Source organism: Neolamprologus multifasciatus, chromosome 22 (genome assembly GCF_963576455.1).
Source record: "Neolamprologus multifasciatus chromosome 22, fNeoMul1.2, whole genome shotgun sequence".
Lineage (NCBI taxonomy): Eukaryota > Metazoa > Chordata > Actinopteri > Cichliformes > Cichlidae > Neolamprologus > Neolamprologus multifasciatus.
This window is the reverse complement of record NC_140459.1, coordinates 2939781-2966467: the sequence shown is the minus strand read 5'-3', so window position 1 is coordinate 2966467 and position 26687 is coordinate 2939781. Positions and strand designations below refer to the sequence as shown.

Here is a 26687-nt window from a genome sequence, read left to right as displayed (position 1 = left end):
AATGGTCTTATTATTATATTAAGTCTGTGTTATATTTTATTTATGGATGTCTGTACTAGCAAACCATCCTCTGAAAGCAAAATAACGTCCATATTAAAACGTGTAGCAAACAGGACACAGAAAAAAATGACGCTGTGTAATTTTATAGTTTGTAGAAATGTTACGTCAGCTGCCACGCCCACCGATGCGATACGTCGTAACAACCTAGAAACTTCTCTGGTTATACAAAAAAAAGTATTCAAGTGGCACTTTCACAGCACTGACAAACTGACATTTAGCTTCACTGGTTTTGTGACAGCGGACAGCGCCGGGTCTGATGGGGGGCGTGAAGTTTACCGGCTGCCGGCTGTAACACGGAGGGTGGAAGCGTTTTAACCCGGAAAGCAACAGGAGGTTGAGATGGACGAACATGGCGGACAGATATAGGCTTCCAGCTGCCGAATAAACGTTGGGCAAAGCGAAACCGAAGACGAAGGACGGCCGCCCCGCTAAAGCCGTATGGCGTCCACTCAAGCCCGGATAGGCCAGAAGGCCTTGGTGGTGCTGGATGTGGCTCTGCGAGTTCCATGTATTTTTATTATCGACGCCATTTTTAACTCTTACTACGACCCTGGCTCGGGATGGGCCGGGGCGACGGGGAAGGTGTTGGTCAGAGTTATGGGTAAGTATTTTTAACATGAAAGAGCGCACGTAAAAAGAAAGTTTGCAGGTGCAAGTGTTTTATTTTGAGGAGAAATTTATTTTGAGCGAAGAAAAGCTGAATTTGAGTGAACAAAATTCATTCCTGCGTGCAAAAAATGTATTACAGTGTTTGCTATTATCCACACACACACACAACAGCAGCCCCTCTCGCTCAGTTATTTCATTTGCGCTCGCGCTCTCAACATTTCTGCCCGTGCGCGCTCAACTCTTTCTCTACCGTTATATTTGTGCCACAAAACCAGCCAATCACAGACTTGGATGCAAAAAAATCTGATTGGCTGTTCTGGTCTCCAATCAGCTCGAAATGAGGAAATGCAATATCACAGAATCTATTTCCTCCAAAACCTCAAACGAGGCAGTGGCGGAGGGACACAGAGTGGCAGTTTGAACTATTACTCTTTCTGGGTCACAAAATAAACTTTAAAGATATTTTCATGCGAGAATGGTGCTGTGTAAACTTCAAATACCTGCTCGATTCATCAAGACATCACATATTTGCATAAGCGCTCTAACGTTTTCGGAGATACCAGTTACCCACCAGCTCTGCCACTCTGTGTTCCTCCGCCACTGCCTCGTTTGAGTTTTGGACGAAATGGATTCTGGGATATTGCATTTCGTCATTTCGAGCTGATTGGAGTAGTGATGGTAAATTTGATTCTTTTTACTGAATCGAGTTTTAATGAGTTACTCACCAAAGTGAATCGGATGTTTTGAGTCATTGGCTTCACTGAGTCAGTTGAACAGAGAGTGCAAAAAATGTACATTTTCACTCAAACTTAATTTGTTTCTCTTTTCATGTAAAATACTACTGCAAAGATGAGTGATTCTAAAAGAAAAAAACTTATAGAGCAAAAAAGAGCAAAAACATTTCTAAAATTAAGCAATTTCCTATCAAAATTGCTTAATAAACATTTATTTTGTTTATTTTTATTTTATTAGTATTAGTATATAGTATTAGTATTTTCCTTAAATGTGTCAAATATATATTTTCTCTTCTAAATGTCCACTGAGCTGTGAGCCAGGGGGCGGTAATGCGCCTTAACATTGGTTAACCAAGAAGAAGAAGCTGTGAGCCAGGAGGGAGGGGGTGAGTGAGTGATTCGTTGGCTCTATGATTCAGCACAGGAGGGAGGGGTGAGCAAGTCCTGAGCAGAGATGGGCACAAGTAACACGTTACTGTAATCCAATTACTTTTTTCAAGTAACGAGTAAAGTAAGGGATTACTATTGCAAAAACGGTAATTAGATTACCATTACTTTCCCCTAGGAACGCTGCGTTACTGCGTTACTAAAACCGTGATTTTTTTTTTTGCGAGAATTTCTCATGACAGTGACGTAAGCAAGTGCGACGTTGTGACAACAGCTGTGTGCAGATCAACAATGGATCATATATCGAGTGCAGAGAGAGTATGAGCGTGCAGCGTTTAAAGCGTGGAAGTACTGACCTTACTTTGAGTTTGATTCCATAAAAAGTGACAAAAACATTAGTGTCCGTTGTGCGTGGGAAGAAAACTTCTTTTTATAGCGAAAAAAACCCCTAAACTTCCGAGCAAGCACCGAGTAGCTACGACGTAATGGGAAACTCACAGAGAAACTCGCGGATTCTTCCACTGACCGCTGCGGCACACCTGCACCAGGGTAAACCTCCGCCTCCCCAACTCCTGCTTTACAGGTGAAAATAGAGCAACAGGACCGCTAGTCTTTGACTTTATTTATTTTCTGCTGTGTTTTACTTGCATCTATTTGAAAGACTGAGTGTAAACACAAAAAAAATTATTTTATGTGCTGGAATGTGCAGAAAATAGGTTTAAATGTTAAACAAATTTCTTCCAGTCAGAGAATGTTGCATATAATTAAAGTTTTGCTTGATGGATAAAGTTAAAAGATTAAAACTAATAAAACAAGTTTTAAAAAGAGAATTTTCCATTTGATTACATTTTGTATGATGATTATGTAGAAAAAGTAGAATTGGGCTGAAAGATCTATCACTTTATCACCTATTCAGGTTGTAAATCGTGTTTTAAAAAAGTAACTAAGTAATTAATTACTTTTGAAAATAAGTAATCAGTAAAGTAACGGGATTACTTTTTGGGGACGTAATCAGTAATTAGTTACTGATTACTTTTTTCAAGTAACTTGACCAACACTGGTCCTGAGTGATTCGCTTAAGCTTACGATTCAGCACAGGAGGGAGGGGGTGAGTAGCTCAAATGTGCTGTTAGCTTGTTAGCAGAGCGATGCTACTGTGAACCGAGGAGCTATTGTCTTGATGTGAGCTTCTACTCAGGGTTTTTTCTTCCAGTTCAGAGCAGAAGTGTTTTTGTTAAGATACTGGATGTTGTGTTTTTCTCCACAATTTTAATTATAAGCTAGATATATTGCTGCTAACAGCAACAGGGATGAGTTGGTGAGTCAGTTGGGCTTGTGAATCATGATTCATGAGTCAGTAAAGTGATTCTCGAGTATTGAACGATTCGTTCATGATTCGCGCATCACTAGATTGGAGACCAAAACAACCAATCAGATTTTTTTGCATCCAAGTCTGCGATTGGCTGGTTTTGTGGCCAAATATAACGGTGTAGAGAAAGAGTTGAGCGCGCACGGGCAGAAATGTTGAGAGCGCGAGCAACACATTGCGAGCGAACTCAAATGCAAAAACTGAGCAAGAGGGGCTGCTACACACCGCCCCCTCGGCCTGTGCTTCGAGGTTTCTGGTAGTTAGAATGACTCGGGCTGTTGATTCATTTAAACTAACATAATCATCCTGCTGCAACCAGGTTTCTGTAAGGCAGAGTAAATCAATTTGTTGATCAATTATTAAGTCATGTACTAACAGAGACTTGCAGGAGAGAGACCTGATATTTAATAATCCACATTTCACTGTTTTACTCTTTGGTTAAGCTCTGGATACTGTATTGTTTTTTCTTTGTGATTTTTTTTTATGCTTAAGTTGTTTATCGCTGGTTTTTAGTTTGTTTTTGTCTATTTGGGAACTGACACAGTCTAGCCTTCAGAATTACATGACAAGCTCTCTCCTTGGAGTGAAACTCTGGCGTCTGCTCCTTCCTATCTAAAATATAACCGAACGCTGGCATAAATTTTCGACCATCTCACACTTCAATTTAATCAGTTTTCTGTTTGACGTTTATTCAGCTGTGTGAAAACCCCAGAGGAACCTTCCCGAGGGATTAATACGTTTTATTTAATCGAATGGACTAGTGTTGTGTAATAACCAGAGCTGCTACTAACAAAAATGTTTCACTTTTTATTTATTGATAGAATAAGTCTGTAGCCTGACTAACTTTGAGTTTCCTCTACACCCCGTAATTCATAAAAGCTCCTCGTTTTCATCACTGTGACAGAGTAAAGCTTCTCTGTGTTGAGTCAACAAACAAGTTATTTACCTCAGTTTTCCAGTTTGCAGACCTTTAAGCAGCTCGGGCCATCTGAAAGTGTTAGCCAAGAGCTCTGGGTTTGGATGGACAGGAAGTGAGATTAGCTGTTGGGTTTGCTTCTGTACCCGTGTTTCTTTATGTTTAGTACAGAAACAGAGACTCCATAGAGCCAGATGTTTGAACAACTTTATATTAAAGCAGTAAGGCTCAGGTTGGTTGAGGTCCTCTACAGTATGTATGATCAGTTTATCATAGTGTTATCAAATGCACACGTAGCATTACATGGACTGTGAAAGGCCTTTCTTTGTTTGTTTTTGATCTTATTTGTTTTTCTATTTTTGTTATATTATGTATGTTGCTTGTTCAGCCTTTTACTTATCAGGATTACTCAACTCTATGCTGATTATTTTGCTCCAAAATTCTTTAATGTGCAGCATCTGTTGTTTTCTCACAAAGATCTAAATACTCACTATAATCAGACAAACTTGGAAGCTACAGTTAGCTGACATCTGTTCAGTTTGCAGTGAGAAATATTTGCCTTTCCTGTCTCTCTGACTGCTTCTCCGGTGTGTTCCAGGTGTCCTCATCTCCACTGTGGTGCTGCTGCTTTCTCAGAAAGCCTTGTTTAAGTTCTACACTCTATTCTTTGCTGTCCTCCTTGGCCTGGCAGCAGTCCTCATAAACTACTACGCCACCTCCCACATGGACTTCTACAACGCCTACTACAAAGCAGCGTTGGGCTTCAGGTTGCTGCCTAGAAACGGGCCGACGCTGTGGCTGGGCATGGCCGCCGTCCAGCTCGTCTTTGGGATTGGCTATGTGTTCTTGCTTAACCTCCAGTCGGTGTTTGCTGCGCTGGTGGTCCTGGACATCATGATTCCTCTGTGGGGGCTGATGATTGAACTTCCTGCAGATGTCAGGCATCTGGTGGCAATGTTCTCGGGCCTGGTGTTGGCTCTCAGCACAGCCGTTTGCCTTGCCACGAGGCTCAAATGGTTCTACTATTCGTGCCGGTACGTCTACCTGCTCGTACGGCACATGTACAGGACCTATGGACTCCAGCTGCTGCTGGAAGACACGTGGAAGAGGATCAGGTTCCCTGATGTGCTTCGAGTGTTCTGGCTGACCCGGGTAACAGCCCAGGCACTGATACTGGTTTACGTGGTGCAGGCGGTGGGGAGAGAGAGCGGAGATGCCACAGGTGGAGCTGCAGATGGGAGCTCTGATGCACAGGTAAATGCGTTTACATAAAAAACCTTCCAGGACATGTTTGCTATATGACGGTCACTTCATAAGAAGGTAAGCTAACAAGATGTAAGCTAACAAGATGTTAGCTTACCTTAATATTTGGTTAATGACCTTATTCAGAGTCTTTGACATATCATAATGTTTACAAAAGTCATATATTTGTTTGGGGAAAGAAGTTTTCCTTTTGCAGCCCCAGGCGCCCCTGTTGGATTTCTGTAATTATATCTAATTATTAACTCCTGTGTGTTTAAAAATATCTCTGAAAGCCTAAAATGTATGTAGGTGACCTCTACAGGTTTCCTGTGTACTGTAGCCAAGTAAAGTCCAGCTGGCACATTAGCTCTTTGCAGTGTTTTACAGGTATATTAATGCACAAATTTCAATGTGAAATATTCTTTTAATAATTTATAAACAGTGTCTGATGTCTGAAGAGCAGTTAAAAATGATGCACACTACATAACAAGGTCATAATTCTTTAACAACCTCCTTTCTACGGAAGCTGCTTCTTCATGTTCTGTGTTGCTGTTAATAATAAAGTCTCACCTAAAAAGACTGCAGAGTCTGAACTGAAGCTAAAAGGGATTACTAGTAAAGGTGACGCGTGTACCTGTGTGACTGCACCGTTTTCAGGGTTACCTGCTGAGCTGGGATGTGTTCTGGGATCTCACGAGTAACATCATCATCTCCGGCTGCGACTCCACGCTCACTGTGCTGGGGATGAGTGCCGTTATCTCCTCTGTTGCACATTACCTGGGTCTCAGCATCCTGGCTTTCATAGGTATGACTGAGATTGTTAGTTGCAGTGCTAGCAGGTGTAAAAGCCTTCCTGATTTGCCCTTCACGTAATTGTTTGGATGCTCCTGGAGTTGAGCACTTTCTTAATTTGAACCTTCAGGTTCGACTGAGGAGGAGGACAAGCGGTTGGGCTTCAAGGCTTCTGTCCTGTTTTTCATCTTGGCTCTTCAGACTGGCCTCAGCAGCCTGGATCCTGAGGAACGTCTGGTACGTCTCGGATTCGTGCTTCCAGTTTACGCCGTCAAAGCAGCCGGCAAACTGTTTTTCTCTCATTTTTCTGTTGTTTTAACCTCTTTGTGAATTGTTATGTTGCCCTCTAAACTAACAAAACATGTTTAATGATTTATACTGTAAATGGCATTTGCACAAAGTAGCAAAGTTCACTGTTCCTTTTGTAATCCTGTATTCCCGTGGTTATAACAGAACAACTTCATACACGTAACTTAGAGTCTTCGTTTTGATCCACAGTTCCGCCTAAGCCGGTACATGTGCCTTCTGCTGACCGCCATCCTGCACTTCATTCACGGCATGACTGACCCCGTCCTCATGTCCCTCAGCGCTTCCCACGTCTCCTCTTTTCGGCGGCATTTCCCCGTCCTGCTGGTGTCCCTGGTGCTCTTTGTACTCCCCGTGGTGCTCAGCTACGCCCTCTGCCATCACTACATCCTCAACACCTGGGTCTTTGCCGTCACCGCCTTCTGTGTTGAGCTCTGCCTCAAGGTGAGCGCAAACAATTTATCTTTGACTGGAATTGATGACGTCCAATTTCTCCCAAAGTTTTCACAGTCTGTGAGATTTTTGTGCGTTATGTTAGTCATTCAGTTTCACGTATGTGAGGTTTTTGGACTCAGCATGACTCAAACTAATGAAAAAATGAATGAATTAACATCCTTGGGGCCCGGCCGTGCACAGCCCAAAAAAGGGACATGGGCCTATCTTCCTGTAGTCCCACCACCCGCAGGAGGCACCTTAGGGGTCGGGTGCAATGCGAGTCGGGCGGCGGCCAGGAGCGGAGGCCCTGGCGGACCCGATCCCCGGCTACCAAGACTGGCAATTGGGACATGGAATGTCACCTCTCTGGTGGGGAAGGAGCCTGAGCCAGTGCGTGAGGTTGAGAGGTACTGGCTAGATATAGTCAGGCTCACCTCAACTTATGGCCGGGACTCTGGAACCAGTCTCCTCAGTCTGCCGACGCCTCCCTGGTGAGAGGCGTCGGGCTAGGGTGGGTATCTTTGTATCCCCTTGGCTTGCTGCTGGTATGTTGGGGTGTTTCCCATTGGACGAGAGGGTTTGTTCCCTTCGACTTCGGGTCAGGGAACAGGTCCTGACTGTCGTCTGTGCTTATGCACCGAGCGGCAGTTCAGAGTACCCAGCCTTCTTGGAGTCCCTGAGTGGGGCACTGGAGGGTGCCCCTCCTAGGGACTCTATTGTCCTACTGGGAGACTTCAATGCTCACGTGGTCAACGGCAGTGAGAGTGTTTTGTTATTGGACTTCTGTGCAAACCACAGTTTGGCCATAACGAACACAATGTTCGAACATAAGAGTGTCCATAAGTGCACGTGGCACCAGGACACTCTAGGCCAAAGGTCAATGATCAATTTTGTAATCGTATCACCAGACCTGAGGCCATATGTTTTGAGAGGGGCTGAGCTGTCAACTGATCACCACCTGGTGGTGAGTTGAATCAGGTGGCGAGGGAGGACGCTGGACAGACCTGGCGCACCCAAACAAGCAGTGAGGGTGTGCTGGGATGGTGGTCCCCATCTTTAAGAAAGGGAACCGGAAGGTGTGTTCCAACTACAGGGGAATCACACTCCTCAGCCTCCCTGGGAAAGTCTATGCCAGGGTGCTGGAGAGGAGAGTTCGTCCGTTAGTCGAACCTCGGATACAGGAGGAACAATGCGGTTTTCGTCCTGGTTGTGGAACACTGGACCAGCTGTTTATCCTCTCGAGGATACTTGAGGGCGCATGGGAGTTTGCCCAACCAGTCTACATGTGTTTTGTGGACTTGGAGAAGGCATTTGCCTGTGTCCCTCGGGGGGTCCTGTGGAGGGTGCTCCGGGAGTATGGGGTGTCTGGCCCATTGCTACAGGCCATTCAGTCCTTATACAACCGTTGCAAGAGCTTGGTCCGCATAGCCGGCAAGAAGTCGGATTCGTTCCTGGTGAGTGATGGGCTCCACCAGGGCAGCCCTTTGTCACCGATTCTGTTCATAATTTTTATGGACAGAATTTCTAGGCGTAGCCAAGTGGCTGAAGGCTTTCAATTCGGTGGTCTCAGGATCTCATCTCTGCTTTTTGCAGATGATGTGGTCCTGTTGGCTTCATCAGGTGATGGCCTCCAGCTTGCCTTGAAATGGTTCGCAGCCGAGTGTGAAGCGGTGGGAATGAGTATCAGCACCTCCAAATCTGAGGCCATGGTCCTCAGCCGGAAAAGGGTGGAGTGCCCACTCCAGGTCAGGGACGAGACCCTGCCCCAGGTGGAGGAATTTAAGTATCTCGGGGTCTTGTTCATGAGTGATGGGAGAAGGGAGCGGGAAATCGACAGACGGATTGGTGCAGCGGCTGCAGTGATGCGGACGCTGTACCGGTCTGTTGTGGTGAAGAGAGAGCTGAATGTAAAAGCGAAGCTCTCAATTTTCCGGTCGATCTACGCCCCTACCCTCACCTATGGCCACGAGCTGTGGGTAGTGACCGAAGGAACGAGATCGCAAATACAAGCGCCAGAAATGGGCTTCCTCCGAAGGGTGGCTGGCCTCTCCCTTAGAGATAGGGTGAGAAGTTCGGCCATTCGAGAGGGGATCAGAGTAGAGCCGCTGCTGCTCCACATCGAAAGGAGTCAGCTGAAGTGGTTCAGGCATCTGACAAGGATGCCTCCTGGGTGCCTCCTGGGTGAGGTTATCCGGGCATGTCCCATCGGGAGGAGGCCCCGGGGCAGACCCAGGACACGCTGGAGAGATTATCTCTCGGCTGGCCTGGGAACGCCTTGGTGTTCCCCCGGATAAGCTGGAGGAGGTGGCTGGGGAGAGGGAGGTCTGGGCTTCTCTACTTGGGCTGCTTGGGCTGCTTGCCCCGCGACCCGGCCCCGGATAAGCGGAAGAAAATGGATGGATGGATGGATGAAATTAACATCCTAAGGTCAAGAAGAGATCAAGAGATCCGGAATAGTAAAACTTGTGACTTAAATAATCAAATGTGTAACAATAATGACCTGATTGATGTGCATATAAGAGCATGATTTAGCCCTACAGAGGAGTCAGTAAGGATTCTGTTGTCTGTTTGTCAACGTGGGATTGAGTGGTTTCTACTGCTTAGAGACAAATGTAACTATAAGAACATGGAACCAGGCTCCTACATTAGATATTCTGGGCATGCTCACTTGACTAAAATTAGCCCGGGGACCCGCTGAGGAATGGCGAGTTTGTGGGTGTCGAATCGAAACTGCTCTGAAGGAGAGCGGCAACACATTTTTAGACTGTTTACTTCAAGCTTAGGGTCCAAAAACATTCCAGCTGTCACCAGAGGTCAGCTTCAGCTCCGTGTCACATATACAGAGGATGTATGACTGCTGCATTTTTACGTTTGTGAATGTTCATTATTCAGGGAGTAAACTTTAAAGAACAACACTTTAAGTAAAGATGTACAAACTTCAACTAAAACATGAATTGTGAGTTCAGGTGACCAACAGCATGCAGGATATTTGTGTTCTTTCTCAAATTAACTTGGAGCATGCAGTGAAGCATGAACACTCACACAGAATTTAAAGGAGAGTGTGGGTCAGAGTACCACTTGTCTATATTCTTAGTTAACATTCTTGTTTTGATTTAACCATATTTCATATGTATTCTGTAGTAGGCAAAAATCTACTATCCCGGGTTTGTTTGTGTAATATAACATCTTGGTTTAAATCAATTCCTACAAGTTTGTTAAGTTAACATGTTATTTATTTCAACTGTTAATTGGTTTAGTTAGAGCTCACCTTACCTACCTGTCTTCCAGAAACAAAAGGAGGAAATGTAGTTTTACTTTTTGCTTTATAGCTTCTGGGTTCATCTGAGGTCACAGGAAGAGACCAAGTGTGGAAGGGGAAGAATTCTTGTAATTTAAGAAAGTTGATTTTAGAGTGTTTATGGAGAAATAGATTTATTGTTGTAATGTATGGATTACACCAGAGTTTATGTTGCTAGTAAAGAATTGCAGTAGAGGTCGATAATGTTCATCTTACCTACTGAATGGAATAGTCCAGAGGAGTAATTGTTTGGTTAAGTGGACGATTTAAGCAGAAGAACTCAGGTGTTTGGGGGAAAAGGTTCAGGTCAGTGTAGCTGTGTGCAGTTATGTTTATTTGAACGGAGTTAACTATGGAGTTGTTATGGTGTTTCTTATTTATTTTTTGTAAATATTATTTGGGTCACAAATGGTGAATAAATCACTTGCTACACTGGACAGCATCAGTCTCCTGCACTTCTTTGGCCGCTTAAGTCAAGTCCTACCACAGAGAGATTGTCAAACTTCCCGTTGGCGTGCTCGCTTCTTGTCAGGAGCTGAAACCGTTCACTCGTCTGCTTTGCTCTCTGCAGATTAACTTCAGCTCACGTTTCTGCTTCCTGCTCTCCAGGTGGTTGTGTCTTTGACCGTCTACGGCCTCTTCATGGCTGACGGATTCTCCAATGTCCTGTGGGAGAAGCTGGATGACTACGTCTACTACGTGCGCTCCACGGGCAACATCATCGAGTTCCTGTTCGGCGTCATCATGTTCGGAAATGGCGTCTACTCCATGATGTTCGAGACGGGCAGCAAGATCCGCGCCTGCACGATGTGCCTGCACGCTTACTTTAACATCTACCTGCAGGCCAAGAACGGCTGGAAAACGTTCATCAACCGCCGCACTGCCGTCAAGAAGATCAACTCCCTGCCGGAGTTGCGACCAGCTGAGGAACATTGAGGACTTTGATTTCAACCATGGCACAACACAAATTCATTGGTAAGTCGCCTCTGCTTTATCGCCTGTTAAACGCTACCAGAAAAGGTAGAAGAGACCGAGTGTCACTGGCTGCCGCTGACGGTTATAAAACGGAGCAGCCTGCATGTTTTGTTAGCATCAGTGCTAATAAGTTAGCTTCTTGAAAATGACAACACAGCAGGAACAGACTGAGTGACAGGCTCACAGCTGTGCAGGAATACAGTATACCGGGCACTTTATTTCAGCTTTACAGTAGTTCAGCTGCCATGATGGCAGCTCACAGTAGACCGATCAGCAGTTGGTGCTGTTGTGCTGGCAATGAAGAAGATGTGTAGAAGCTATAGCACAGCATGAACTCTGTGCTGGTCCGTATAGTAGATTTAACCAAGTCAAACCCTTTACCTGTCCGTGAAGCTCCTCTGCATACAGCCTGTGGTTGCTCTTCATTAAGGACAGCTGTAAGCTGTGTAGGGTTGTAGTCCTAGCTACACAAAGTTTAAACCAACTGAGATAAAATGATGCAAATCAGTACATCCAGCAGCTCATCTCTCATTTAAATATTAACGACTACAAAATGGAAATGTCTAAAAAGCAGAGCAGTTCTCAGTGCACTTAGATGTGTCCAAGCAATTTAGTAACTTAGCTGACAGAAAATTGTTAATTGTTAATATTTCTGAAAGAATCATCTAGTAATTTCTTAATGAAAACCTACCTGTGCTTCAAAGTATGTCAAAGAAGTATTTAAAGTATGTCGTAGTGAGTCACTATAAAGATTACCAATGGAGTGAAATAAATTCTTTAAAACTAATAATTGTTATTAAACTCAGTTCATGACCCGTGTAGAATTTAGGTGTTGTTTTTTATGTTGTAGGCTAAAGACAGATAATCTGTTTTGAAAATAATCAGCACGATAATGAAGCTGTTGTAATTACTCATTTTGTTATATGACAGACGCCCCGTGGTGTGGTGTGAAGAACACTCATGCCGGGTCTAAATGTGTTAAAACTACATTTCCCACAAAGAAGAAGTGGGAGGCAGGACACTGCCTGAAGGACCGGAATGAGCCCTGTCATATCATGTGAGTCACTAAAGGGAAACGCTTTATAAATCCAATGGATACAATCAGACGTCGCACTGAAGCATGAATATTGTTAAACACAATAGACCTTTAATTTTAAGATTTCACTATTTGTCTCTTGCAGACAAGTCCTGGAGGTGATGGCAGCAGCGAGGGAGGAGGATCCACTGGAGCTGGGCAACACAATCTACAACAACACTGTCAAAGTCTTCTTCAGCTCAAGCTGATAATAAATGACATCATCAGACTCACCGATGTGTCATTAATATTCTTTTATGAATCTGTTTGTGCGCCTCAGGACAAACCACTTATACTGTTATATTATTTGTGTTTACAGTCCTCTGTTAATGCACAATAAACATATTTTTTCATAAGGAACACATCAGTTGTTGTTTATTCAAACCACACAAAAAGCTTTGATGTTTGTGATTGTTCAAGTACCCCTACAGTGCTTTTGCTTCAGATCATCAAACAAGTTTTAATATTATACAAAAGTAACCCAAGCAAATGCAGAGTTTTCAAATGTTAATTTATTAATATAAAAAGTTATACAAAACCTAATAAACTGGCAGTGCCAACATTTGCAGCAGGAGCTAAAATCAGCTGTTTTCAGTAGCTGGCGATGAGTCTTTGGCCAAATGTTCTTTGCAAAATGATTTTAATTCAGTCATCTTGTTTTAGAGTTATGCTGAAGTCCATCAAAAGCATTCTCAGAGGTTTGTGTTTTTAAGTCATGCAGGGGTGGACTTGCTGGTGTGTCACTATCATTGTGCTGCTGCATAACTTGAGCGCTCTTGAGCTTGAAAGATTTTCTGAAAGACAACAGAATTTAGGATTCTATCAGTTACGGCGAGTCATCCAGGTCCAGAAGCAGCAAAGCAGCCCCCGACCATCACATTACCGCCACCATGTTTGACTGTTCATATGACCTTCTCTTTATGAAAAGCTGCCTTAGTTTAATGCCAGATGTAACAGTATTTGTACTTTTCAAGAAGTTCAACTTTTCTCCGTCCATAGAATATTTTCGACAATTTTTGGGGATCCTCGAGATATTTGGAAATCCCAAAGTCTTTGAAATGTGTTTGTTTAAATCAAATACGATATGGCACAACAAATATCTTAAGGTATAAAACTAATCTGAAATCTAAATACATTAAACTGAAATATATTTAATATAATGGTCTTATTATTATATTAAGTCTATGCTATATTTTCTTTATGGATGTCTGTACTAGCAAACCATCTTCTGAAAGCAAAATAACGTCCACATTAAAACATGTGTAGCAAACAGGACACAGAAAAAAATGACGCTGTGTGATTTTATAGTTTGTAGAAATGTTACGTCAGCTGCCACGCCCACCGACGCCACTGACGCGATACGTCGTAACAGCCTAGCAACTTCTTTGGTCTTTTAAAAAAAAAAATAAGTCAAGTGGCACTTTCACAGCACTGACAAACTGACATTTAGAGATGCCTTCACTGGTTTTGTGACAGCGGACAGCGCCGGGTCTGATGGGGGGCGTGAAGTTTACCGGCTGCCGGCTGTAACCCGGAGAAGCAACAGGAGGTTGAGGTGGACGAACATGGCGGACAGATGCAGGCTTCCAGCTGCCAAGTAAACGTTGGGCAAAGCGAAACTGAAGACGAAGGACGGCTGCCGGGTGACTCGTCACGTATTTCAGCGTTACATGGATAGCTGGGTCCCTACAGGACTGTAAAAGCCCTCCGCTAAAGCCGTATGGCGTCCACTCAAGCCCGGATAGGCCAGCAGGCCTTGGTGGTGCTGGATGTGGCTCTGCGAGTTCCATGTATTTTTATTATCGACGCCATTTTTAACTCTTACTACGACCCTGGTTCGGGCTGGGCCGGGGCGATGGGGAAGGTGTTGGTCAGAGTCATGGGTAAGTATTTTTAACATGAAGGAGCGCTTAAGTTTCCCTCAACAACAACGAGCTAGCCGCGTTAGCCGTGACATTAGTCGGCTGTGTGGAGCTGTGTCACCTGTCAGACAGGCTAAAGCCGATTAAGCGACCAGCAGTTACATTTACACAGGGCAGGTCCGTCTGACATGCTGCTTAACTGCTTCACCTCGACCCTAATTTACTCTGCTTTGGCGCCATCAGCTCGCAAGCTAACTAGCTAGCTAACGTCAAGGTGTGTTGTCACAAGTGTGATTTGTGGTGTCACGGATGGCCTCAGAGGCACCTTGGACACAGATGGATCATATCCAGGTCCTTCTTCCTGACAAAGCTCACTTCTTCTCCTCTAGCTGTACCCAGAGAGCTGCTCTCTGATCTGAACTCTGTACCTGTGACTTTATATCAACGTGCGTTGACCTGGTGTCCCACTTTATGCACATCATTTGTATGTCTTGGCACTTGTCATGTTTTCGGACAGGGGAATTACATTCTGGACTAGTGTTGTGTAATAACCAGAGCTGCTACTAACAAAGATCTGTTTCACTTTTTATTTATTGATAGAATAAGTCTGTAGCCTGACTAACTTTGAGTTTCCTCTACACCCCGTAATTCATAAAAGCTCCTCGTTTTCATCACTGTAACAGAGTAAAGCTTCTCTGTGTTGAGTCAACAAACAAGTTATTTACCTCAGTTTTCCAGTTTGCAGACCTTTGAGCAGCTCGGGCCATCTGTTAGCCAAGAGCTCTGGGTTTGGATGGACAGGAAGTGAGATTAGCTGTTGGGTTTGCTTCTGTACCCGTGTTTCTTTATGTTTAGTACAGGAACAGAGACTCCATAGAGCCAGATGTTTGAACAACTTTATATTAAAGCAGTAAGGCTCAGGTTGGTTGAGGTCCTCTACAGTATGTGCGATCAGTTTATCATAGTGTTATCAAATGCACACGTAGCATTACATGGACTGTGAAAGGTGTTTGTTTGTTTTTGTTCTTATTTGTTTTTCTATTTTTGTTATGTATGTTGCTTGTTCAGCCTTTTACTTATCAGGATTACTCAACTCTATGCTGATTATTTTGCTCCAAAATTCTTTAATGTGCAGCATCTGTTGTTTTCTCACAAAGATCTAAATACTCACTATAATCAGACAAACTTGGAAGCTACAGTTAGCTGACATCTGTTCAGTTTGCAGTGAGAAATATTTGCCTTTCCTGTCTCTCTGACTGCTTCTCCGGTGTGTTCCAGGTGTCCTCATCTCCACTGTGGTGCTGCTGCTTTCTCAGAAAGCCTTGTTTAAGTTCTACACTCTATTCTTTGCTGTCCTCCTTGGCCTGGCAGCAGTCCTCATAAACTACTACGCCACCTCCCACATGGACTTCTACAACGCCTACTACAAAGCAGCGTTGGGCTTCAGGTTGCTGCCTAGAAACGGGCCGACGCTGTGGCTGGGCATGGCCGCCGTCCAGCTCGTCTTTGGGATTGGCTATGTGTTCTTGCTTAACCTCCAGTCGGTGTTTGCTGCGCTGGTGGTCCTGGACATCATGATTCCTCTGTGGGGGCTGATGATTGAACTTCCTGCAGATGTCAGGCATCTGGTGGCAATGTTCTCGGGCCTGGTGTTGGCTCTCAGCACAGCCGTTTGCCTCGCCACGAGGCTCAAATGGTTCTACTATTCGTGCCGGTACGTCTACCTGCTCGTACGGCACATGTACAGGATCTATGGACTCCAGCTGCTGCTGGAAGACACGTGGAAGAGGATCAGGTTCCCTGATGTGCTTCGAGTGTTCTGGCTGACCCGGGTAACAGCCCAGGCACTGATACTGGTTTACGTGGTGCAGGCGGTGGGGAGAGAGAGCGGAGATGCCACAGGTGGAGCTGCAAATGGGAGCTCTGATGCACAGGTAAATGCTTTTACATAAAAAACCTTCCAGGACATGTTTGCTATATGACGGTCACTTCATAAGAAGGTAAGCTAACAAGATGTAAGCTAACAAGATGTTAGCCACAGTGAATTGATATTTGGTTTATGACCTTTGTGTTTTGAGTCTTTGACATATCATAATGTTTACAAAAGTCATATATTTGTTTGGGGAAAGAAGTTTTCCTTTTGCAGCCCCAGGCGCCCCTGTTGGATTTCTGTAATTATATCTAATTATTAACTCCTGTGTTTTTACAAATATCTCTGAAAGCCTAAAATTTATGTAGGTGACCTCTACAGGTTTCCTGTGTATGTTTCAAGTAAAGTCCAGCTGGCACATTAGCTCTTTGCAGTGTTTTACAGATATATTAATGCACAAATTTCAATGTGAAATATTCTTTTAATAATTTATAAACAGTGTCTGATGTCTGAAGAGCAGTTAAAAATGATGCACACTACATAACAAGTAGGGCTGCAACGATACACAAAATTCACGGTTCGGTTCGATACTTTGGTGTCACGGTTCGATATTTTTTCGATACAAAAAAAAATGTTCATGCCTTTTTAATTTGTCATTTAAAATTATAAATATATATTTTAACTCAAAAGTACAGTTTTTAAATTTAATGTTGCTGAAACAACAAAGTAATAAAAAAAAAAAATTATCTGATGGAGAAATCCCTCATCTTTGGAAAAGAGAGTTTATTACAGAGAAATGGCTCTTTTCAAAATAAAAGCTTCTTCTGGGCTATATTCTCAGCAGCATATTAAACATATCAGGTCCCCATAAGGAGAATCATGTGCTAACGGCTGTCTAAATGACTCGGGTAAAGTTTGTAGCATGCGTGCTTGTTGTTTTTGTCTGCTTCCACTTGTCTTTGCACTAGGATGATGTCGGAGTAAATGTGCAGTCATATTCGTTGTGTTCCCACTAGTGCTGTCAGCGTTAATCTGAAATGACGTTAACGCCACAACACGGCAAATCTCCGTTAACGAGCTACTGGGGATCACCCCGTGCGTGGGGCTGGACGGCCAACACGCTAACGAGCTAACTGCGCTAACTGCGCTAACGCACTAGTTCCCACCAATGTAATTGAGCATTGCGTGGCACATCCGACACACTGTTTTACTTTTGTCCATGACGCGCTTACCTTCAGGGTCATACGTCACATGAAAACCAAAATAGCTCCAAACGCCAGATCTGAATGAGGGTGGGGGAGGTTCAATTTGCCATGTTGCAACGAGCTTAGCTTCTGTCTGCTAGCTTGCGCTGCGCTCAGTGAATCTGCGTTCGACTACTCCGCCTAGGCTGCACTGTCGAGCGCAGATCCACTGAGCTCTCAACACAGACAGCATCGTCAGAAGGAAAGTTGATAAAATAAATTGAAAATTTTGTATTGTTCGATACATATGCGTACCGAACCGAAAGAACTGTATCGAACGGCTCAATATCTATACGAGTATCGTTGCACCCCTAATAACAAGGTCATAATTCTTTAACAACCTCCTTTCTACTGAAGCTGCTTCTTCATGTTCTGTGTTGCTGTTAATAATAAAGTCTCACCTAAAAAGACTGCAGAGTCTGAACTGAAGCTAAAAGGGATTACTAGTAAAGGTGACGCGTGTACCTGTGTGACTGCACCGTTTTCAGGGTTACCTGCTGAGCTGGGACGTGTTCTGGGATCTCACGAGTAACCTGATCATCTCCGGCTGCGACTCCACGCTCACTGTGCTGGGGATGAGTGCTGTTATCTCCTCTGTTGCACATTACCTGGGTCTCAGCATCCTGGCTTTCATAGGTATGACTGAGATTGTTAGTTGGAGAGCTAGCAGGTGTAAAAGCCTTCCTGATTTGCCCTTCATGTAATTGTTTGGATGCTCCTGGAGTTGAGCACTTTCTTAATTTGAACCTTCAGGTTCGACTGAGGAGGAGGACAAGCGGTTGGGCTTTGTGGCTCCTGTCCTGTTTTTCATCCTGGCTCTTCAGACTGGCCTCAGCAGCCTGGAACCTGGGGAACGTCTGGTACGTCTCGGATTCATGCTTCCAGTTTACGCCGTCAGAGCAGCCGGCAAACTGTTTTTCTCTCATTTCTTTGTTGTTTTTGCCCAGGGGTGGGCAACTCCAGGCCTCGAGTGCCGGTGTCCTGCAGGTTTTAGATCTCACCCTGGGTCAACACACCTGAATCACATGATTTGTTCATTACCAAGCCTCTGGAGAACTTCAGGACATGTTGAGGTCATTTAGCCATTTGAATCAGCTGTGTCGGATCAAGGATGCATCTAAAACCTGCAGGATACCGGCCCCTGAGGCCTGGAGTTGCCCACCCCTGTTTTAGCCTCTTTGTGAATTGTTATGTTGCCCTCTAAACTACCAAAACATGTTTAATGATTTATACTGTAAATGGCATTTGCACAAAGTAGCAAAGTTCACTGTTCCTTTTGTAATCCTGTATTCCCGTGGTTATAACAGAACAACTTCATACACGTAACTTAGAGTCTTCGTTTTGATCCACAGGTCCGCCTGAGCCGGAACATGTGCCTTCTGCTGACCGCCATCCTGCACTTCATTCACGGCATGACTGACCCCGTCCTCATGTCTCTCAGCGCTTCCCATGTCTCCTCTTTTCGGCGGCATTTCCCCGTCCTGCTGGTGTCCCTGGCGCTCTTTGTACTCCCCGTGGTGCTCAGCTACACCCTCTGCCATCACTACATCCTCAACACCTGGCTCTTTGCCGTCACCGCCTTCTGTGTTGAGCTCTGCCTCAAGGTGAGCGCAAACAATTTATCTTTGACTGGAATTGATGACGTCCAATTTCTCCCAAAGTTTTCACAGTCTGTGAGATTTTTGTGTGTTATGTTAGTCAAGAGATCAAGAGTAATCAAACTTGTGACTTAAATAATCAAATGTGTAACAATAATGACCTGATTGATGTGCATATAAGAGCATGATTTAGCCCTACAGAGGAGTCAGTAAGGATTCTGTTGTCTGTTTGTCAACGTGGGATTGAGTGGAGACTGATAGTATTCTGCTTATTGACTTTATAGTCTGTGCCTACAGTTAATTAGTATTTATGTTCAATTACACTTATGGATTCCAGCATTTATGAAAACAAGAAATAATCAGGATTAAATGATTACTTGTCTGGATTCCTTTTCACAGTTATGCTCTCGCTTTGTGTTTTGCGCAAGTCCAACGCACCACTTTCCTTTGCAGCACGTCTCTAAAAACCCAAACTCACTCCTCGACAGGCGAGGGGAGAGCCGAGGTGAGGGCCAGGCTTTGTCAGCAACGACAGTAAAACTGATTCACAACCACAAATACTGTTTGTAAATTCTTAAGTGTTGTGAGTTTGCATATAAAGTACTTGTAAGTTAGTGTTTCTACTGCTTAGAGACAAATGTAACTACAAGAACATGGAACCAGGCTCCTACATTAGATATTCTGGGCATGCTCACTTGACTAAAATTAGCCCGGGGACCCGCTGAGGAATGGCGAGTTTGTGGGTGTCGAATCGAAACTGCTCTGAAGGAGAGCGGCGACACATTTTTAGACTGTTTACTTCAAGCTTAGGGTCCAAAAACATTCCAGCTGTCACCAGACGTCAGCTTCAGCTCCGTGTCACATATACAGAGGATGTATGACTGTTGTATTGAGTTCAGGTGATCAACAGCATGCAGGATATTTGTGTTCTTTCTCAAATTAACTTGGAGCATGCAGTGAAGCATGAACACTCACACAGAGCAGAATTTAAAGGAGAGTTTATCAAACTTCCCGTTGGCGTGCTCGCTCCTGGTCAGGAGCTGAAACCGTTCACTCGTCTGCTTTGCTCTCTGCAGATTAAATTCAGCTCACGTTTCTGCTTCCTGCTCTCCAGGTGGTTGTGTCTTTGACCGTCTACGGCCTCTTCATGGCTGACGGATTCTCCAATGTCCTGTGGGAGAAGCTGGATGACTACGTCTACTACGTGCGCTCCACGGGCAACATCATCGAGTTCCTGTTCGGCGTCATCATGTTCGGAAACGGCGCCTACACCATGATGTTCGAGACGGGCAGCAAGATCCGCGCCTGCATGATGTGCCTGCACGCTTACTTTAACATCTACCTGCAGGCCAAGAACGGCTGGAAAACGTTCATCAACCGCCGCACCGCCGTCAAGAAGATCAACTCCCTGCCGGAGGTGCGCGGCGACCAGCTGAGGAACATCGAGGACGTGTGCGCCATCTGTTATCAGGAGTTCGCCACCTCAGCCCGCCTCACGCCCTGCCACCACTACTTCCACGCACTGTGCCTGAGGAAGTGGCTCTACATCCAGGACACGTGCCCCATGTGCCACCAGAGAGTTTACGTTGAGGAGGAGAGTAGAGACAGAGCCGCCTTTTCCAATAACAACGGGGGCTACGCTCCGCAGCAGGACGCCGCCGCCGCCGCCCCGCCGGCACCGGGGGACAATCAGCGAGGACAGCCGGCTGCAGAGCTGCAGGCCAACGGAGTGGCAGTTGGCGCGCAGGCCGCAGGAGGAGCGGCGGCGCTCGACCACGACCTGCTGGAGGACAATGACAGCATAGAGTACGACGAAGACGAGTGGGGGACTCAGAACGGCAGCGCGCTGATAGAAGAAGACTATATCAATGATGACACAGACTCCACAGAGGACTGACGACAGAAGAGCTATAGATAAATAAACATATATCTTTATTATATTTAAGTTAAGAAATGATAAAAGACATCTTAAGCATCTTAATTTGCTCTTGAAAAATGTCAGGGATGTCTTTCTCGTTAGTTTCTTTACGTTTTTGAGTTTTACTCTACAAGGGCTCGTGGAAAGAGTAACTGCTGCTCTCGTTCTGTGTGTGTGCGTGTTGAAGCTGTATGACAGACCAAAAAACTCCCAACGACTCTTTTTATTCGACAGCATCTCCGGAGCATCGCGATCCTGATAGAAATCTTGCTATGTGGGCACAGCTGTCTTTGCAGCGTTTATTCCCTGATGCCAATCAGAACGTTTCTAATAAAAATAAATATGAGACTATCTGCTGCAGCAGATTCTGCCTTGTTGGAGATGGTGGTAGACGTGTTTTGTTCCAAATGGAGAAAAGAAACAGCTGCACATTATTTTCTTTCTTTAGACTTTGTCACTTATGAGCATAAAAACGTATCTGGTTTGAAATTTAGCCGAGCTCCTCCTTCGGGATCCTTGTTTTGTGCACCTCTAGAAAGCTTTCAGATTGTCTTTAATGTTTTTTTTCATTGCTATCTGGTCTCTCCTGTTCTGACCACTCTGGGTTACCTGTTGCATTTCTTCCAATTTGTCAAAACCATGACTTAAATTTCATTTTAAGGAAGGGAGGAGAGAGCTGAGCTGGAGGCTTTTAGATTCACCAGTCCACTATGCTACAACCCTCACCCTGTGGCCATAACCAAAACAGGAAGGTCAAGAACACACGTGCCTCTCTTACATTTGTAATGGGTAGGCTGGCTGGGCTTAGCCTGATGTGTGATTCATGTGTTCTGTTGGCAGCAGAAGCAGTCACAGATAGTACTGAGCAGCCAGTCCCTGTCATTGTGAGCTGCGTTGATGCATTTCTAGGGAGGTGCATGTCAGGTTATGGCACAGGGTCTCAAAACCTTTTGCAGTTACAACTTAGATTAAATACAGATGCATGCGCTTCACTTAAGATAAGAAGCTCGGAGTAAAGCCGCTGCTCGTTCATCTCAGGCTGAGCCTGAGGTGGTTCAGGCGTCTGGTCAGAATGCCTCCTGGACTCCTCCCTTCAGAGGTTTTCCAGACACGCCCAGGTGCGAGGAGTGTTTCTGGTGAGGAGGATGTCTCCTACCACAGCCCTCCTTCAGATAATGGTTGGACTGATGTCATGGAAAAAGTTGCAGGGAGGCTAATCTGGCGAGTAGGGTGGGCGGTGGATGATGGCGTTTTAGTGAAGGTGGTTTGTGCCACGGACTCTCACGGCGTTACAGGAGAGCTTTGCATAGACAGGTGGACAAATCCACCACCAGCACCGATCAGTTGTCCAAAACAATGAGGCTACTTGATGCTGCTTCAGAGATCTCGTCCACACTGATGATTCTTAGTGTGAAAGTTGTCCGTTTGAAAATGGAGTTTTGTCTCTGCGCTAGTTAAAGGTTCGTGGTTAAAATAGAGAAACTGTAAAAGGTCTGAAAGTACAAACCATGCTGAGTGGATCAGAGGTGCACAGGGGGCTTAAGTGGGGAGCCTGGTGAAATTTAAGTTATGGTGGGAGTCTCTGAACATAAATGCACTTAATATGCAGCCCTGATGTGTGTGTGTGTGTGTGTGTGTGGTCGTTTGTGTGCCTGCCGACTTGTAATGTGATAAGATGGTGTCTTAATAATTTGGTTCATGTTCCCTCGTGGTGTGCTGCAGGGAAAGATGCTGGAGTGTTTATTAACGACACAACTGAGGAGCGATTTGAACCGATTCTGAGCTCTAGTCATTCTGCTGGATTTGAGTTTTTAGAAAAGCTGTGAGCACAAACGGTCACGACTGATTCAGCTGTTTTTATTTGAATAGACGATTGGTCCCCATCAAAGTCACCGTCTTTCACCTCAGTGACGTTAAATGTGTTTGATTAGTTTCCTGCGTGTTAAAATCTCATCTCTGACTTGCAGATTGATCACAGCTCAGGTTTGTGGTGAACTCGCTCAGCTTTTGTTTTTGTCCTTAAATGCAAACCGAGGATTTGTGAATGAAGCAGGAGAGCGAAGCAGTTCCCCATCAGCTCTGCACCGACCAGAGAAAACTTTTTTTTTGTGTAAAGGTGACATCCTACTGTAATCACTGATATACCTCTGTCATTACTTACTACTGGTCTCTTGTGTGACCTTGCTTAGATTTGTGTACGTTATTGTACATTTAATGAAACAAACACGTGCACACTTTTCCCCTTGACGCTACTTTCTACATCATTCTTTTAAGAAATCAGTATTGACGTTGGCGAAAAGCTTGTTTCAGACCTGGGAGCGGTTAATAAGAGTGTGAAGGAGCACATCTGAAGAGCTCGAGTCCAAAAATGTATTTGGTGAAATGATTGCTATGTTCAGTAACGGTCATAAAAATATAGGAGGTGCCAGTTGTTTCGCATTTCTTAAGGGAAAAATCCACCCATCGGTTTTAGTTATTTTAAAAGAGTTGGATGGAATTTCTGTTGCCACACTGGTGGTTTTATCATTCACTAAATGCACATTTTCTTTCTAATCACTGGTACAGATTCCTTGTTGTGTCTGAGCTACGAGGACGGCACTTTTTTAAAGGCTAAAACTGTGTTAGCAGCCACAGGCTGGAAGAAAGAAACTGGAAAAGATCCAGACGTGCAACCTCTGAAGGCAGTGTGCGATCATGTTGTTAAAAATTTGTTTAAAATAAGAAAATGTTTTTATTTTCCTGAGGTTTATACCTGCTGATCTAACAATTAACTACTGGTCCAAAACGCAGCCCCGGCTGACTCGGCTCCCTCGGCGACTACAGAGATCTTTAATGTGAAACTGTATTAAAACTGGCTTTCAAGCATAACTCCACAAGTATTATGATGTGTAGACGTCCACAGCCCAAACGTTTTGAAGGGTTTGACTACAAACTTGTGCTCTGTGCTGTTTTAAAAAAAAAAAGCTGCAAGGAATCCATTTAATTCTTGCTCGATAAGAGGATATGATATATGAGGAAGTGTTGGGTCTAATTTGATTAGAAAGCTGTGCTTTTTGTTTCAGTAATGAAGGACTTTGATTATTAGTTTTATTGTTCTGAAAGCTTTTTAAAAGGTGGAAGCTGTTCATTTTGCCTTTTGTTTTTAAAAAGAGATTTATGTAAATAAAATCATCTTTGATATTGCATCTGGACTGATGACGCCTTTAAGTGACTTCTTCATAAACACATTAGAGCATAATCTTCTTTTATTATTATTATTATTATTATTATATTTTTATTGAAAAAAGGACTTGTTACAATAAAGTGCATTGATATTATTTAGTCGGAAAAAAAATACTTTTCTTATTCCTTTTGTTTTACATTCAGGTAACGAAAAGTGATCTCGGTGCTTGACAGTGTTTACATAATGTAGCATGTTTAACTTATTTACATAAAGTACAAATTATGAAGTTGAGGGTGAACCTGACATACATATTGGGAGATACACCAATTCAGAGCTGGTCTTACCTAAATTCAGGGTGGATGGGGACACAAAGCTAATCCATTTATTCCATATTTTGTAGAATTTGTCTTTTCAAATTTTTAAAAAGAATGTCAACTTTTCCATTTTAAATATTTCAAAAACCACCTTAAACCAATCAAGTGTTGGCAGAGTTGGATTTGCCACTTCCTGGTTATTAATTTTTTGCTGGCTGCTAATAGATCTTGTAAGACCTTTGTGTCCCCTCCCCGTACCGAGCCAGCAACCAGGCCCAAGTACAAATTTACAAAATTAATATCAAATTTTATCTTAAAAACCTCACACAGAGTTTTATGAATTCCCAGCCAGTAATTTTTAAGTTGGGGCAGTCCCAAAAGATATGGGAATGATGTGCCTCTTCTGATCCACATCTTCTCCAGCATTCTGCTGTCCCATTTTTAGATTTAGTTTGATGAGGGGTTTAGAAAAATCTAATAATGTTCTTCCAGCAGTGGTCTCTCCAATTAATGAACTTGTTGAGTACCAATGAAAATGACAAATCCTCTCCCAGTTCTCGTTTGTTTACCCATCCCTGATTCCAATTCCCATTTAATCGTAATATTTTGAGTAGTATCCTTCCTGGGCTGAAGAAGCACATCATATAGTTTGCAGATTTCCTTTCTCAGAGAGCCAACACATGCTCATTTAACTATCTTAAACATTTCTGAGTCAACCGGGTTTGGGTTTGGGATATTGCAACGTTTGTTAAAATAATCCCACATTTGAAGGAACCTGAAGAAACCTACTTGTCTTAGGCAGTGTTGGGAAGGTTACTTTTAAAATGTATTCCATTACAGATTACAGATTACATGCCCCAAAATGTATTCTGTAACGTATTCCGTTACGTTACTCAATGAGAGTAACGTATTCTGAATACTTTGGATTACTTAATATATTATCATGCTTTTTACAACTACATGAATGTACTATTGCTGTGATTTATTACTGTTACTGAAGGTCCGCGGCTCTGAACCGTAGTAAAGGGACCTCTGGCTAATACGGTGGGTTCTGTGTCGGCTCGTAGCCGAAAACTAGCTTTACTTTGTTGTCTGGGTCAACTTTGCTAGCAGAGACAGAGAGAGGCGTTGAAAGGCTGCTCCAACAGAACTTATTGTTTTGGAGGAAAACACGAACACGGTGTACAGTCGAGTCTTAATAGCTTACTTACAGCTGGGCTCGTCAGGCTCTCTTCTTGGCTGCAGTGGTTATTATTATATTTACATGCTTCCAGCTCCCGTTTCTGCTCGATGACAGCTCGTACTTTTCCTTTTTCTCCCTCCCTCGCTCACAGACACATAACGTGTATGGCAGTCCATTCTCCCTGCAGCACGGACTACACTGCCCATGATGCTACATTCTTTAGAGCTATACCTGTAGCATTCTGCCTATTAGCTTAGCATAACAACAAAAACAAAAAAGGCCTCTCTCACCCAGGAAACACGCAGAGAGAGAGCGTAGCCCTGTAACCATGGCAACCGTAACGCTGCCGCCTGGAACAACAGAACGTAGCTGTCAAACAAAACCCAAACAGTCCTGACCCGCCACAATATGAAACAGGGAAGTACCGCCGTGTAATCCATTTATTCCAACAAAGTAACTGTATTCTAAATACCACCTTTTTAAACGGTAACTGTAACGGAATACAGTTACTCATATTTTGTATTTTAAATACGTAACGGCGGTACATGTATTCCGTTACTCCCCAACACTGGTCTTTTAGGCCAGTTCTTGTTTGTAAAGATTGAAAACTCTGTAGTGTCCCTTTATGTGTGAAGGGATGGAGTGTTGTTAGTCCACTCTCTATCCAGGACTGAAATCTTTTATCACTTTCATTTGGTTCATTTGGTCTAAATTCTTTCAGTATTCGTTCACTACCACATATAGTGGCTTACAAAAGTATTCGGCCCCCTTGAACTTTTCCACATTTTGTCACATTACAGCCACAAACATGAATAAATTTTATTGGAATTCCACATGAAAGACCAACACAAAGTGGTGCACACGTGAGAAGTGGAACGAAAATCATTCATGATTCCAAACATTTTTTACAAATAAATAACTGCCAAGTGGGGTGTGCGTAATTATTCAGCCCCCTGAGTCAATACTTTGTAGAACCACCTTTTGCTGAAATTCCAGCTGCCAGTCTTTTAGGGTCTGTCTCTACCAGCTTTGCACATCTACAGACTGAAATCTTTGCCTAAAAACGTTGCCTAATAAAGTATATCTTCATTAAATGAAGGACTGTAAAAGTTTAGGTGCAGAGAAGTGTGCCCATTTTAGTGTGTAGAAATGCAGTTGAGTCATTGGACCACGAGGTGGTGCTGTTATACTATTTGTCCTGAAAACGTTTTTCTTGCACAAAACACGAGTGGGAGACCACGCAGGTTGGTGGGGTCACAATATGAACCACGAACGTTCCCACCAGTGGATAGCGTTTTTGTTTCCACTCACTGAGCAGCCACCCCAAAAATCATTCT

The 26687-nt window shown here is 43.8% G+C and overlaps 2 protein-coding genes across 2 annotated transcripts; both read left to right on the top strand.

Moving 5' to 3' along the window:
- The first annotated feature begins 149 nt into the window (after window positions 1-149).
- Window positions 150-12465, top strand: LOC146492577 (E3 ubiquitin-protein ligase RNF139-like). The gene is made up of 7 exons (XM_085149204.1): window positions 150-661; window positions 4674-5329; window positions 5975-6122; window positions 6240-6346; window positions 6608-6859; window positions 10758-11123; window positions 12305-12465. Exons 1-6 carry the CDS (start codon window positions 499-501, stop codon window positions 11082-11084), a joined length of 1653 nt encoding a protein of 550 aa, XP_085005330.1. The 5' UTR covers window positions 150-498; the 3' UTR covers window positions 11085-11123; window positions 12305-12465.
- A 962-nt stretch (window positions 12466-13427) lies between these two features.
- Window positions 13428-23873, top strand: LOC146492576 (E3 ubiquitin-protein ligase RNF139-like). The gene is made up of 6 exons (XM_085149203.1): window positions 13428-14081; window positions 15339-15994; window positions 17663-17810; window positions 17928-18034; window positions 18527-18778; window positions 19887-23873. Exons 1-6 carry the CDS (start codon window positions 13919-13921, stop codon window positions 20667-20669), a joined length of 2109 nt encoding a protein of 702 aa, XP_085005329.1. The 5' UTR covers window positions 13428-13918; the 3' UTR covers window positions 20670-23873.
- Window positions 23874-26687: the final 2814 nt, after the last annotated feature.